This window comes from Armigeres subalbatus, chromosome 3 (assembly GCF_024139115.2).
Source record: "Armigeres subalbatus isolate Guangzhou_Male chromosome 3, GZ_Asu_2, whole genome shotgun sequence".
Taxonomy (NCBI): domain Eukaryota; kingdom Metazoa; phylum Arthropoda; class Insecta; order Diptera; family Culicidae; genus Armigeres; species Armigeres subalbatus.
This window is the reverse complement of record NC_085141.1, coordinates 198596327-198612815: the sequence shown is the minus strand read 5'-3', so window position 1 is coordinate 198612815 and position 16489 is coordinate 198596327. Positions and strand designations below refer to the sequence as shown.

The window sequence follows — 16489 nt, the reverse complement described above, 5'->3', positions numbered from 1 at the left end:
CTTGTACATTGTTGTGGTATGTTCCAATCACTCTATATGGAAACGGGCGAGCAATTCAAGTTTTTGCACTGTTGGATGACGGCTCATCATCTACAATCATGGAAGCGGAGATTGCTGATTATCTGGGAGTGAAGGGACTCGAAGAACCACTGCATATCCATTGGACTGGAGATATTGGCAGGACCGAGCTGAAATCTCAGAGAATACAACTGATGGTTTCTGGGACTGGAATGAAGCAGAAGTACCAATTGAAGGACGTGAAAACCATTAGTCAACTCAAGCTACCAAGGCAGACGCTAAATTATACGGAACTGTGTGAAGTACATCCCTATCTTCAGGGTCTTCCTATAAAAAACTATTGGGCTGCCGTACCACGCATCATCATTGGCGTCGATAATGTAAAGTTGATTAGTTCGCTGAAAACCAGAGATGGATTCCATGGAAGTCTTGCTGCAGTTAAAACCAGGCTTGGGTGGAGCATCTATGGGCAACACTTAAATTCGGCAGGAGTGGAACGGTTGTATGTCCATGTAGGACATGAAAGAGAAGAACTAGACAACGTTGCGTTACATGACCTGTTTAAGCAATTTTTCAAAATAGATGAATCATGTGTCACAATCAAGCCTGAAACAGAGGAGAACAAAAGGGCTTTACAAATTCTGCACAACACTACCTGTCGAGTTTCTACAGGATTTGAAGTAGGTCTTTTGTGGCGGTTGGACGAGCAAACTCTCTCAGACTCCTTTCACATGGCACTTCGTCGTTTAAAATGTCTTGAAAAACGTCTGCTCCGCGAGGCGGATGTATATGAAAAAGTGCGCGATTTGGTTCAAGAATATGTACAGAAGGGTTATGCTCATCGTGCCAGCAAGTTTGAGTTGGAATCCGTAGACAAGCGACATACATGGTACTTGCCTTTGGGGGTTGTTCAAAATCCCAAAAAGCCAAACAAAATCCGACTCATTTGGGATGCGGCTGCAACAGTTCAGGGATTGAGTTTCAACGACCTTCTGCTGAAAGGTCCCGATATGATGGTGTCACTCGTGGCTGTGCTGATAAGATTTCGTGAGAGGAATATTGCAATCGATGGAGACTTGCGAGAAATGTTCCATCAAATTGCCATAAGAGCAGCCGATAAACAATACTTACGCTTCTTGTGGAGAAATCAGCCCGACGAACAGCCGCAAGTTTATATTATGGATGTAGCAATATTCGGTGCATCCTGCTCGCCATGTATAGCCCAGTTCGTAAAGAACATAAATGCGGAAGAGTTTCGAGCAGAGTTTCCACGGGCATCCAAAGCCATAGTAGATAACCACTATGTCGACGATTATCTCGATAGTGTGGATACGGTGGAAGAAGCGGTCGACCTAATGCATCAAGTGAAGTACATACACGCGAATGGCGGTTTTGAAATACGGCAGTTCGTCTCAAATTCACCGACAGTACTGCGGTGTCTTGGAGTGCAGCAGGGAACTGAAAACCTAAATTTGAATTTGGATTCCGATTCTGAACGCGCTCTTGGAATGTTCTGGTTACCTAAGTTCGATACCTTCACGTTCAAATGTCCATCCAATTCACACGTGTCAAGCGTGAGAGACGAGCTTCACACTCCAACGAAACGACAAGTACTTCGGATTGTTATGAGCGTTTTTAATCCCCTAGGCCTGATTGCCCACGTCACCATACATGGCAAAATATTAATGCAACATATCTGGAGAGCTGGGACAAACTGGGACGAACAAATTCCGGAGCAACTACAAGAGAAGCGGAACTTGTGGAAATCCTGTCTTCTTCGCCTGCACGAGATCCAGATCCCTCGGTGCATTATGGGATGCACACGTACAGATAAGTGCAGATCATCGGAGCTACACGCCTTCGTTGATGCCAGTCAGCAAGCTTACGCGTGCGCCATTTATTTACGAACCGTAGGAGAGTCAGGGGTGCAATGTTCCCTCATCATCTCTAAAAGCAAAGTGGCCTCATTGAAACCCGTTTCGATTCCTAGATTGGAATTGCAGGCAGCTTTGATTGGAGCACGACTTATGGATCACGTATACAAGGCTCTTACATTACCGATTACACGAAGAGTATTTTGGTCTGACTCTTCAACAGTGCTTTCTTGGCTCCAATCAGACAGTTTTCGCTACCATCAATATGTAGCATTCAGAGTTTCTTAGATACTTTCATTAACCAAAGTCAATGAATGGAGATATGTACCATCAAAACTGAATGTGATTGACGACGCGACAAAATGGAAAGGTGAGCCAGATTTCAATATCGATGGTACGTGGTTTAATGGACCAAAGTTTCTACGCCATTCAGAGCCATCGTGGCCAATTCAACCAAAGCCGCAAGTGACAGCAGAAGAACATGTACGTCAGGTGTTTACTCATCACGAAACAATACGAGATACCGTGATCGACGTGGGACGCTTTTCGAATTGGAATCGACTGCTTCGGGCAGCCGCCTATGTTTGCAGAGCAGTTAATATATGGAAGAAAATTGGTGGTCCTCGTCAGGCGTGGCTGGGATCTGAAGAATTTGTTGAAGCAGAGACGATGCTGTGGAAGCAAGTGCAGAAAGAAGTATTTCCTGTAGAATACCAGTTTATGATGGCCGGTGGAGACGGAGCAGTCCAACCACTAGTGAGCAAATCAAGTTCGTTACACGAATTGTTGCCGTTTCTGGACCAGTATGGAGTAATTCGAATGGGAAGCCGTATAGGGGCTGCCCCTTTTGTCCCCTATGAAGCTAAGTATCCCATTATCTTGCCGAAAAATCACATGCTGACCTTCCTTCTTACTGACAGCTATCACCGACGTTTACTACATGCTAATAATGAGACTGTGGTCAACGACATGAGACAACGATTCTACATCCCTGCTCTACGACGAATTATCAGGAAAGTGGCGGATCGATGTCAATTTTGTAAGAACTTGAGGACCATACCACGAACCCCTCAAATGGCACCGCTTCCTAGAGCTCGGTTAACTGCTTTCGTCAAACCGTTTACGTACGTCGGAGTCCATTACTTCGGGCCTATATTAGTATCGGTGGGACAAAGCCAATCTAAGCGTTGGGTAGCGTTATTTACCTGTTTGAGCATTAGAGCAGTCCATATGGAGATCGTACATAATTTGTCGACGAATTCGTGCATCATGGCATTTAGACGGTTCATTGCCCGGCGTGGCGCACCTTTCGAGGTGTATAGTGATAATGGCACGTGCTTCGTGGTCGCTAATAAGCAGTTGAAGACAGAGATAAAGAAGATTAACGAAGAATGCGCCAGTACCTTCACTAATGATCGAACTAAATGGATCTTCAATCCTCCCGCAGCCCCGCACATGGGTGGCCTGTGGGAGCGTATGGTACGTTCGGTTAAAACGGCCATGCAGGCCATTGGGGAAAAACAACGGCACCCAAACGAGGAGACTTTTGCAACAATTGTTCTGGAGGCCGAGTCTTTAGTCAACTCACGACCACTAACTTACATCTCACTCGAATCGTCCGATCAAGAGGCTCTTACACCGAGTCATTTTATGTTATACGGAACACAAGGAGTTATCCAACCAGCAGTGCAACCTTTGGAGTATCGCTGCACTCTTAGAAATAGTTGGGCCTTAGCGCAATGGACGATCGACAAGTTCTGGCGCAGGTGGACTCGAGAATATCTGTCGGTTTTAACTAGGCGAGCTAAATGGTTCGAACCAGTAAAACCTATTCAAGTTGGTGACACGGTGATCGTTGTTGATAGCAGTGCGAATAGACACGAGTGGCCAAAAGGAAGAATTGTAGAGGTGTTTGCTGCTCCAGACGGACAAGTGCGGAAGGTGAAAGTTAAAACAGCAAAGGGAGTGCTGATTAGGCCAGCAGTAAAGATAGCAGTGTTAGATATAGAAGGTAGTCCTAGATCACACGGGTCGGGGGATGTTGCGACCACCACTGTACCAGCGAGTCGGCAAGGAAGAAGTGTGTAACCAGGCACTACCTTTACTCTGGAGAATGTATATCTGACATGAAAACGTCAATGTCAATGATAAGCAGATTTGATAAAAATAGATTTGATAAAGAACATCTAGTGGTTAAAGTGAAAATTGATTTTGAATTATAATTGGCAATAGTATATCGGTGAAATGAATTTATGCTTCCTTAATATGAAATTCAGTGAGTTTAAACCATATTAAATTAGTTTAATTGGTAATTAATTTGATCTTCCTGATTGATAAATTTACAGTTGATACCAGGATATAATACAGCATACTGCTAAATTGACTATTATAAAAGTTATAATTACACTGAAATGTGAGTACACAAATAATTACATTAGAAATTATAAATTCAACGAACAAATATATTTTAGCTTTGAAGCTGACAAGCAGCTAGCAAAATCGCAGTGTTTCATTAGCAGTATCGCAACAATGATTATATGTAAAATAATAAACATCCGCTACTTAAACATTCAATGTTTTGAAATTAAACCATGTTTTAATCAAAATGGCGAACAAGTCAGATGTATAACCAATGCTATTTAACAATTCAATGCTACTGGGCAAAATAGATGCTTTAAGATATGGATTTCACCGGCATCGTGTCTTATATATGATAGATAATCAAAATCGAGCGAGACATACGATAAATTTGGGAAAATTCAGTCGGTAAATGATGAAAACAGATGTAAACATACAAAGAAAACGACAAATGTTGGGAACGGCATATTTCAAATTAAGTATAACTTTATTTAAAAGTCGATGTATAGGTAGCTTATAAGCTCAGGACATTCATTAATAATAATATTAATAAAAGAGCAGCACACGGATACATTATAAGATGTCATTTTATATTCGAAAACTCAGTCACCGTAGGAACAAATTTGGTTGAATCATTGAAATTCACCAAGATATCATTAAATAAGCTGCCGAACTCTTAAAAAAGTTTATTTTTACTCGCCACATGGAAATCATCCAATTGTATCCCTTATGGTAACAGACCGTGGAGTTCAATCCAAATTTAATCAGAAGTGCTCTACGGGATTGAAAAGCTGTTTTTATGTTCGGTACCTTTACATGCACCTTGTACTTTTAGAATTTGACTGTGAATGATTGGATTCAATAATATTACTCTTAATGATAGACCTGAGACAATAATCGAGCTTTAAAACAAATTTATGTTAAAGACATACTAAATTTGAATTATGTCATTCCTAACATTTGTCGTTTTCTCTGTATGTTTACATCTGTTCATCATTTACCGACTGAATTTTGACAAATTAATCGTATGTCTCGCTCGATTTCGATTATTTATCATATATATGTAAGATGCGATGCCGGTGAAACATGCAAATTTAAGCATTTATTTTGCACACAGGCATTGAATTGTTAAAAAGATTGATTGGATTCTTTGACCAAAACATGGTTTAATTTCAAAACATTGAATGTTTAAGTAGCGGATGTTTATTATTATAAATATAATCATGAAAAAACAATATTAAAATATATTAATCGTGTTTATAATAAGAAATTTTATAGAAAAACATTAGCTGTACGCTCAATTTTGTCACATCTAATAGGCGTATTTTGAGATTATTTTCAAATAAATTAACTTTAGAGAAAAAAATTAAACAATTTTTTAGCAAATTTGATATCATTTTTTATTTTTGATTTGATATCAAAATGAGTATTCAATTAGGTTATTTTATGAGCATTTATAACAAGAACAGCATATTTTGATGGCAGATTACTTTTTATTTTCGTAAAACACACTTTAGATAATCGACAGCATAATTTGATGTGAAGCTGAGGCTATCATTATGAGAGTTATCGCTCAACCTCCGCGCTATCAAGTCGTTGTTTAAAGTTACGGAAGTCGATCGCAAGCTATATCGTTACATTTCTTTTCGGGCCTCATCTCGCGTTTAGAGGCCGCGCAAATCTCGCGATGAGTCGGCGGGAAAACACATTCCGTATCGATTATTCCAATGATGATGATGATGATACTACCATCTATTGTAGCAAGGCACCTGCCGATAGCACTGGCCATATCTGGAAAACGATTTGATCATGATTATACTATTGTATGTATTTCATCAAACTCCTGTATGAAGGGCCAAAATGGGTGGGGTGGTTCCATAAGCAAAGACACTTATGCGAATCCACGCCCGTATATGCCCTTCTACAAATCCTATCTTGAAAACAATAACCCAGCGATGATCATCCCTGCCGATCTACCCGATTTGGAACTATTATGCCAACAACGCCAACAACTACCACCTACCACCAAACGTCCTGCAAAATACTTCAGTAGACCAGATACATCGCTACTACATTGAGCAAACCGAAATACCAAGAGTACAACAGAGGCACCCTGAAACTTGTTTGGCCAAGTCTCCACTGGCGCGTCTTCCCATCAGCAGAACGAACCAACCTATTTCTCATAGTTAACGAGAAAGGTACCTACCGAAAACTATTATACACAAAGAATCGTGTGAACGACGAGAATTGTACACATTGCAACGAACTTGTTGAAACGCTGCAGCAAAAATACAGTGAATGCCAACGAGCCAGAGCGGCATGGAATTTCTCTCAACGAAAGATCACAGCTATCCTAGGTGGATGGAGACGAATTACTTTCGACGATTTACTTCGACCATCACAGGAGAGAATAGGGAAAAATAGCAAAATACAAATATTAAAGCTTTTCGTTCATTACATCTCCTTTGTTAATGATGCTAACATTGTAGTTGATGTACACTCATTAGAATTCCATTTAACTGTTAATTGTTAATATTTTGTAACTAAATTTTAATCAATTACACCAGTCAATAAAAATTTTACAAAAAAAATAACTGAGGAGTGCATATTGAAAACATGTTCCGATATCAAATTGTATTAACTAACAATTGATATTAACTTTTGCTTTTAATCTCAACAGCAGAGCTTAATATCCATTTGCTCTCATTTTATTAACCGACTTTGCTCGGGCAAGCTGCGAGGCAGCAATGTCCCAGTGGGGGATGTAATGCAAAAGAAGAAGAAGAAGACATCGCTTGTCTTCATGTTGAATACTTAGATCATCAAGAACTAAACTTGATTACATTTTGGATTGTCGTACTTGCACTACGTAACTTTCAGTAGGTAGCAGTGCATGTTTTATTGATTGGAAGAATGAAATTTTGTGGAATGCAACAACACTCCATCAAAGAAGATGATGATGACGAAATAGAGGGAATGTTTTGATTTTCGTTCGCTTCATGCGCGAACAAGTATCCCTAGGGGTGCTGAGGATACATGAGTGAGTGAGTGAAGGGTCGAACACATCGGATCGGACATATGCGATGATGTTGAAGTCTGAAATGGCGCAACATTATGTTAGCCCCATGAGTCACAAATTGCGGCTTATAAACCTATGCGAGCCGTTCGAAGGAATGTTTGAGAAAGATACTTGAGCATATGACCCTAGCTGTGTTTTCAAATTAATTATTCTTGCTCTCCCTTTCATACTTTACTCTACACAGCAAATCATTTTTTTTTTAATTCAACGACGTGTAAAATTGCAGCTTATCCCATCAAACGAATTAACATTCGATATTCCATGAAATTTGTCGTATCGGACAATTATTGATGTTACTACCCTAGAGAAATGTGTAGAAATAGAGTGGAGAGAATCCACAAAGCGAATAGCGAGGGGAGTTGACCTACAGCCAGGGACGAGTAAAGGTGTGCCTTCGCGGTGCGGTACGTTTTATAAATAACTGTAGTGTCCTTAATTTATCTACGGAATCCGAATACCCCGTTAGCACAAAATTAAACAGAATTTTACAAGCAACCACAGTTTAAATTTATTTCGATTTAAAAGAATAGTGAGATCGATTGAATGTTACGTTTATTTGCATGCTCCAAATATGTGCATGAAAACACATTTAAAATCACAACCTTTTTTATCTGTGTATTGAAATCATCATATCATCTGCTTCTTCTTCCATGACTTTACATTCCAAGTGGAGGTTGGCCGGCTTTTTCAACTGAGTATTCTATTAGCCCTCCTTAGCCGTGCTGTAAGATGCGCGTCTATAAAGCAAAACCATGCTGAGAGTGGCTGGGTTCGATTCCCGGTACCGGTCCAGACAATTTTCGGCTATTAAGTATCATCTTGTTAGCCTTATGATATACGAATGCAGAAATGGTATCATGGCTTAGAAACCTAGTATTTAATAACTGTGGATGTGCCTAATAAGCAATAAGCTGCGAGGCGGCAATGTCCCAGTGGGGGATGTAATGCCAAAGAAGAAGAAGATTCTATTAGCATTTCCTCAGCTATTTATTGAAAGCATTGCATGAGTATGTATCTTGTGTGGCAAGTAAAATGGATACACTATGCCCAGGGTGTCGAGAAAGTTTCCAATCCGAAAACATCCTAGACCGGACAGAGAATCAAACGATGGCCAAAAGATAGAAAAAATATATTGGGTTCAACAGTTTCACTGACAAAGGCTAAGTTGATTCAGGATGTTGCTAAAATAATTTGAATTTCAAACAAAATATTAAAACAAGCAGAAGTGAGAGGGTGAAGTTGTGGAGAAAATATGTTTACCAGTCAATCAAAAAGAAACAATTATTAAAGCCTTCATACTTACGCAATGAATCGCACCGTTTCATCAAATCTTCAATCGTACTATAAATGTCAGAATTGTTTATTGTTTCAGTGAGCACTGTCTGTAAATATACATAAGGTTATTTAATACTATCTGTTGCAATCACAGGGAAGGAAAAGTTTACAAAATTCGAATTCGACACTTTCGTCAAGTAGGTACACTCTGGATAGTGGAGATATAGCTTCCACACTGATATTCTTCCCTCCTCTTTTTACGGGAGTTTGGCAGAAGGAAGGTCGTGAGATTTATACCACAGACAAACAGACGTAACAGCTAGAACAATTTGTTTCAAAATCCATCGCCCAATTATTCTACCACCACCTAACGTGAATGTTGCACGAAACAAAGTTTAGTACGTCAATGTCAACAGAAGGCGCTAGTGTGAGATGTCAAATACAAAGGTCTGTTTGGGAGGATTCATCACCGTGAGGTTCTTATTTGAATTTTTCGTTGGCTTTTTTCGGTGAGTACATACGCACTAAGCTCAAAGTAGAAGGGAGCAATCGAAAGTAATGAAGAACAGAAATGAAAGATATCGCAAGTGAGCGACAGGTATGAAATTGTTTCTTTATAGAAGGTTAAAGTGTGCAAGTGTGCAGTGAACAATATTGATTGAAATCGCTGTTATTTTGCCTAACGTCCACCCAGGAACGGCTTGGCTGATAGCGTGGGGACTATCATACCAAGACAGGCAAAATAACAGCGATTTCAACCTGCACATATTGTTCGGCGTTTGAGAACGGTTCTAGTGATCAGTGGCATATTTTCAGAGATGCAATACGAGACGACGTTACTTATTAGAATTTTTCACGTACCACCCCGCAAGCTCTTACTTCGCCCAAGCGATCGAGATCGAACCGCAGTTTTTTATTTCTTTTTGCCAATTGGATTCTCTGTTTGGGAGGATTCATCACCGTGAGATTCTTATTTGAAAAAATACAAAGGTATACGATGCGCACGCCGCTGGATGTGAAACTCTCAAGCAGTTGAATTTAAAACGACCGTTGAGCTCCATGGTCGATGGGAATTTCCTCAGTGTTACGTCTGTTTGTCTGTGTTTATACCATCACAAATATTACCCTCCGCTCACTTTCAAATCGACTTCTATAAAGCATTCTTCATCCCTGCCGTAACCTAACGGATCTATTAAATCTATATTTACTTTCGCCTTTAATTTTTATCATCAACATGTACGCCTAAGTTTGGAAGATTATATTGCGCACTTCCCACCTCGTTGGACTCCGCACTTCAGAAGTGCGAGATAGTCATAAGTGCGAGATGTCAAAATCCTTTGTTCTCCCGGTTGGCGGGCTGATGAATCGGGTGAAACGGGTTGGCGCCAACGAAAGTTGTTTATGTTTTCAAATGAACATGTGGGCTCGGCAGGGTTGCCAGTTCATTTGTTTGATCAAACTCTAGAAAAATAATAATATTTTGTAGTGAAAGTTAATCTTTTCGCTACTTTCAAGTTAGTTATAATTTGAATTCTTTGCGGAAGCATATTACAATAATTGCAATAGTGGTTCAACAGACGATTATTTCCAAGTTTCATGCATTTAGATGAAGCTTGGAATAATAATAGATATTGTAAAATATTTGACATCACTGCTCAAAGTGCGATCTATGATTTTCCCAAAATTCCATCGAGAGCTGGAAATGGCAATATTAGCATACCAAAATCAATACATGTTTAATAATGTTTTAATACATACTTTGTGTTCGGATTGATGCTGGGTTATTGGGCCGAAGGTCATTAGGCCGAATGGTCATTAGGCCGAACGGTCATTAGGCCGAATGAGAAATAAGACATGGGAAATGAGAAGAAGTGGGAAGCGTGTAAGTATTTCCTCTGGTGCGCTTCGTTTGCTTAAGGCTTTCTGCTCTGCTATTGATCGTTTGCGGTTGTCTAAACTCTAAAGGATTGTTGTCTCAGCTTGATATGTCTCTCGTTGAGATCAGCATTTTCTCCGCCCGGATAAGCTCTGCTTGTGTCAGGTGTCCTTCCGTCTTATCACCCTTGTGTGGCAATCGCTTCAAATTATTCAAGAACCTAAGTACAAATGCCAGGGCCCGCCTTACCCGTGCGGTAAGATTCGCGGCTACAAAGCAAAACCATGCTGAGGGTGGCTGGGTTTGATTCCCGGTGCCGCTCTAGGCAATTTTCGGAATGGAAATTGTCGCGAATTCCCTGGGTATAAAAGTATCATCGTGTTAGCCATACGAATGCAAAAATGGTAATTTGGCTTAGAAACATCGCGGTTAATAACTGTGGAAGCGCTTAATGAACACTAAGCTGCGTGGCGGCTCTGTCCCAGTGTGGGGAGGTAACCCGAGCAGGAGAAATTGGCTCAATAATACTTAATTTTGTTATTGATACCATACTCTGTTATGGTCTAGTCCTGCATAAGAGGTAAAATACCAAAGGAATAATACCAAAAACTAATATGTTGCCATAACAAACTCAGTTATTAAATTGAATTTCAATACCAAATGCATAACCAATTATTATTCGTTTGGTAATGAAATACCTAAGCATGGTATGCCTCAAGTATTCTGCATATAAGTTTTTGGTATTATTTTTTGGTATTTTACCTCTTATGCAAGGCTAAATCTGTTATCGAGGTCGTCACTCCTGCTCGGGGATGCCAATAAGAAGAAGAAGAAGAACAAGTGCCATGGTCCTATCCCTATGTAACCGTTCCCACTTCGAGAATCGATTCAATCAATCACCGATGATAACAAATTATCTTCACAATGAATGTTACACGCGCGTATCTCCTCATACGTAGTTTGTTCAGGCAGCCTGGGTCTCTTCCTTTTTTTATTTGGTAGGCACTCTGTGTTACTTGACCGCTACTGTGCCAAGATCTACTGTGGTATTCTGCAGCAAGAATACACATAGAATCTATTTTCAGATTTTTTCATTATTCATTGTTGTTATCGTTGCTTGATTCATTTCACCGTGAGTCCATTGTGTTCAATTGTCCGTGTCGTGAATCCAATGATCGTTGCATTGTTCGGATGTTATTCATCCGGGTAACGTTGTATAGTGAATACGATTGACCATTAGAATAATAAAATAAATATACCCTGTACAATTCTTCCCGTGTAAGTATGTAAACAAAGCTTTATTCATTTCTTCTCCCTCTGATGTTTGCGAGCATTTATTTCCATAAAATGTATGACTGAACTACACGATCATCACATGATGCGTGGTTGAAAAATGAAGGATGCGACATGCGGATGAATGATTGATTCAATAGGAAGAAGTGTGCCAGAGAGGATAATATGAACGAGCTGTCGTCCGAGCCCGTTGAGTGAAAGGAAAATGAGCATGAGGGGGTTCAAAACAAAGTGTGTATGCAGTTGAAGGCAACTCACTTCTGGTGTAAATCGCGCTTAACAATTTCCTTTGGATTGTTCTGTCAGTCCGGTCAGAATCTGTCAAAAAATCAAGGTAAACAAAAATCGTCAGCTGATCGCAGCTGTCTTCTGGATTGCCTTATTGACGGTGTTTGATTCGAGTTGTTGTGTTTATCTATTGCAATCAGACTCGCGAATTTGATCATATTATTCCCGTTAATCGGCGCGAATACGACACGTTGCAGGAATGCCTCCGATAAGAACAAGTTGTTAGTCGTCATCAGGCAGTCGTAATGGCAAGGGCGCTCCCCAATACGCACTGCATAGGCTGTGCATCCAACGACTGACGAGGGTTTTGGGGAGGGGCTGGGAATCGAACCCATGACCATCTGCTTGTAAGGCGAACGTGTAGCCAAATACGCTACGGGAGCCCCCTAGCCAGGGTCTCGGCCAATACTTTTCGGGTTGCTGTAGAAACGATGGCCCAGTGAACCAGATTCCTCCTACGTCAAGAGATGGACTATTTCCCATATCCGTTGCTGCCAGATTTGCTGGGTTTGTCTTCGATGGCACCCACCACCACTTATTTCCTTCCGTTACTGTTAGGATTTCACCAACTCTACAGGCCACGTACTGTTTATATTCACGAGGGTCCGCTTTTAACCATGATAAAAGAGTAGATGAGTCTAAACATAAATGTCGTTTCTTTACGTACAAAACGTAGCAATCGGCAGCCAAGCACTGCGGCTTGTTGTTCTTTAAGCAAGGTACTATGGTCTGAGGGAAGAGTTTTCCGTTTAAAAAGCACGTGGAAGCATTCTCTGAGAGAGAAAATTGCCCAAATCAACCAGTCAGAATGACGCTGTCAGTGTCGCCAATATTATTTCATCATTATGCAGTTTGCAATTGCTTTAGAATTTGCCGTAAACGGAGAACAAAAGTAATTAGCAACAATGGGGAAGAAATTTATCTCTCATGCAATGGTTCGGCGAGCGGCAGCAACGCCGACCAATCACGCAATAAGGTGATCAAAATAAACAAACTCCAGCTGATTTTGGAAAATGATAACATGAGCCGTTTCTAGAACATTATAAAATATCGAGAGAGAATTTCTGTACAAGGTTTCCACTCCAGCTTTGAGAAGGATTTCGATAATACCAGCACACTTAAAATAAATCGCCGAATTCGGTAAAATTTTACCGAAATCTCAACAGCCGAACTGTTCGGTAAATAATTTAACTGATTTTCGGTGATTTTGACAGTTGAGCAATGGAAAAAATTACAAAAAATCTGTAAAATAAATTACCGAACAGTTCTGCTGTTGAGATTTCGGTAAAATTTACCGAATACGGTGAAATGAGTTAAGTGTGAGCGGTTCTGGTGTAAATAAGTCAAATAATAATTTAGATAATTTAGACAAATAAGACAAATGAGACAAATAAGATAGATAAGACTAAGAAGACAAATAAAGTAAGTTCCTCCAGGAATTCCTTCGGAAGTTTCTCCAGAAATTCCTTCGGAAGTTACTCCAGGAATTCCTTCGGATGTTTCTCCAGGAGTTCCCCCGGGAATTCCTCCGGAAGTTCCCCCGGGAATTCCTCCGGAAGTTCCCCCGGGAATTCCTCCGGAAGTTCCCCCGGGAATTCATCCGGAAGTTCCTCCGGGAATTCCTCCGGAAGTTCCTCCGGGAATTCCTCCGGAAGTTCCTCCGGGAATTCCTCCGGAAGTTCCGCCGGGAATTCCTCCGGAAGTTCCCCCGGGAATTCCTCCGGAAGTTCCCCCCGGAATTCCTCCGGAAGTTCCCCCCCGGAATCTCTCCGGAAGTTCCTCCGAATTCCTCCGGAAGTTCCTCCGAGAATTCCTCCGGAAGTTCCTCCGGGAATTCCTCCGGAAGTTCCTCCGGGAATTCCTCCGGAAGTTCCTCCGGGAATTCCTCCGGAAGTTCCTCCGGGAATTCCTCCGGAAGTTCCTTCGGGAATTCCTCCGGAAGTTCCTCCGGGAATACCTCCGGAAGTTCCTTCGGGAATTCCTCCGGAAGTTCCTCCGGAAGTTCCTCCGGAAGTTCCTCCGGGAATTCCTCCGGAAGTTCCTCCAGGAATTTCTCCGGGAGTTCCTCCAGGAAGTTCCTCCAGGAATTCCTTCTGTTACATGTAACGCGAAGCTATAGCCATCCGGAAGATGCTCCCTGACGACGCTACGCCATACCGTTAATGACGTTAAATACCCGGATAAGCAGCTGTAATACCTCAAACCTTAATCTCAAGCTCATTCGTCCTGAAATTACGCAATCTAAACTTGAGTCACCACGAGTATCTTGGTCTATGTTCGCTTCCCCTTACTAACCGTTAATAATAATGATATAGATTGTAAATATCATAAAGAGTCTCGGCTCCGTTAAGTGTTATACAGCCTGAGCCTGTCAAATAAACACAATAGATAATAAAAATAGATATGGTAGCCAGGCTATGACTCGAAAGTTGTTGAAATTTTATTTTAATAATCCGTGGCTCTATACGAACCAATGAAACATTTTAGTTTAACCAACTATTTTTGTTTTTTTTTATTTTGACTAACGATATGCTCCAAAAAATCTTGGATGGCCTGAAATGGAACCAATGATAAGCATATCTAATTGGGCTCAATGGATCACTCAGATCGTGAATCATTTTGAAATAGAAGAAAACATGCTTAATTTGGTTCATGAAATGCTAATAATATAAATATATGGATCGCTGTGATTATATCTTCTTCTTCTTATTGGCATTACATCCCCACACTGGGATAGAGCTGCCTCGCAGATTAGTGTTCATTAAGCACTTCCACAGTTATTAACTGCGAGGTTTCTAAGCCATGTTACCATTTTTGCATTCGTATATCACGAGGCTAACACGATGATACTTTTAGAAGTCGAAAGAAGTCGAGACAATTTCCAAAAATTGCCTAGACCGGTGCCGCGAATCGAACCCAGCCACCCTCAGCATGGCCTTGCTTTGTAGCCGCGCGTCTTACTGCACGGCTAAGGAGGGCCCCAATGTGATTATGTACCATATCTAAAAAACCAATAGATTTAAAGTTACGCTTGCTGTTTTTTTTAATTTTTTTATTATGTGTTTTGACGTAGGACTTACGTCTTTCTTTACTATACTGGGTGTCATCCAGATTTTTGGAAATCGAGAGCGTTACGCTGGAAGGGAAGATTTCGAACGTTCACACTTACCTCATTTCACCGTATTCGGTAAATTTTACCGAAATCTCAACAGCAGAACAGTTCGGTAATTTATTTCACAGATTTTTTGTAATTTTTTCCATTGCTCAACCACCGACGAACCGACGTGTCACTGGCGCTCTCTGATTGTCTCACATTTTTTAACGGTCATTCGCTTTAGCGGGCGATCGCTCCTGTCAAATGAGCTAAGACACAACTCCGCTGCAATGTTAATACACGTAGGTTGGTGGCTGAGCTACGAAAACTTCGCGAGCCATTATAGGGGTGGCGGTAATGTTCGATGATTTTTCATCATGGCGTCGTGGGCAGCAAATTTGAATTATGCTCTATGGGGTGACACGTCGGTTCGTCGGTGGCTCAACTGTCAAAATCACCGAAAATCAGTTAAATTATTTACCGAACAGTTCTGCTGTTGAGGTTTCGGTAAAATTTTACCGAATTCGACGATTTATTTTAAGTGTGTTACTAGTGCCTTCATCTTTCGGTAGATTTTGAAGATTTATATATCAATCGACTCGGACACTCTCCAGCAATTTGTCAATTTCATTGAAACTTTAGATTATTAACGATTAGCTATTGCAATTTTCAATTCCTGTCAAAGCCAATAAAAATTTCATGTATAACCAATCCCGTGAATAGGCCTTTTCATGTGACACTGCCGGGACTGCACTTGTTTACAACCGCTGAACAGGCCTGCAAGTCCGAAGCTGTCACTTTCATAGAAGAACTGTCAATTGACGATGAAATCAGCTGTTTTTAAACGTCTCGTGAAAAGGCCCATTCCTAACACGGACGTCAGAATGCAGTATCCCGCGGGCCTTCAGGTCCACCGCAATATTTTCTTTGTGTATAAAAGAAGCCTGCTGTGAATCATTTTACTTTGTGACAGCAGCGCGTACTGACGTGCTTTTTGCTCTTGAATTGTTTTTTTCGTTCGTTCGCTGTGTTTGCGTACAGTCGCCAGCGGAAGAGCTGCCCTACCGGTCGGTGGGTCTTTTATTTATTATCAGACTAAGGCCGAAGTGGCCTGTGCTGCACATAAAAGTCTTCTCCATTCAGCTCGGTCCATGACCAACCACGCAGTCTGCGGAGGGTCCGCAAATCGTCCTCCACCTGATCGATCCACCTTGCCCACTGTGCACCTCGCCTTCTTGTTCCCGTCGGATCGTTGTCGAGAACCATTTTCACCGGATTACTGTCCGATATTCTGGCTACGTGCTCGGCCCACCGCAGCCTTCCGATTTTCGCGG

General features: G+C 41.1%; 1 protein-coding gene across 2 annotated transcripts in view; it reads right to left on the bottom strand.

Moving 5' to 3' along the window:
* LOC134225410 (coiled-coil domain-containing protein 42 homolog) overlaps positions 1-16489 on the bottom strand; it is a 174563-nt gene that overhangs the window by 92204 nt on the left and 65870 nt on the right. For both annotated transcript variants that reach the window (XM_062705468.1, XM_062705470.1), the window contains exon 5: positions 8633-8711. In XM_062705468.1, coding sequence (XP_062561452.1) covers positions 8633-8711 — 79 coding nt within the window. The remainder of the gene's footprint in view (positions 1-8632; positions 8712-16489) is intronic.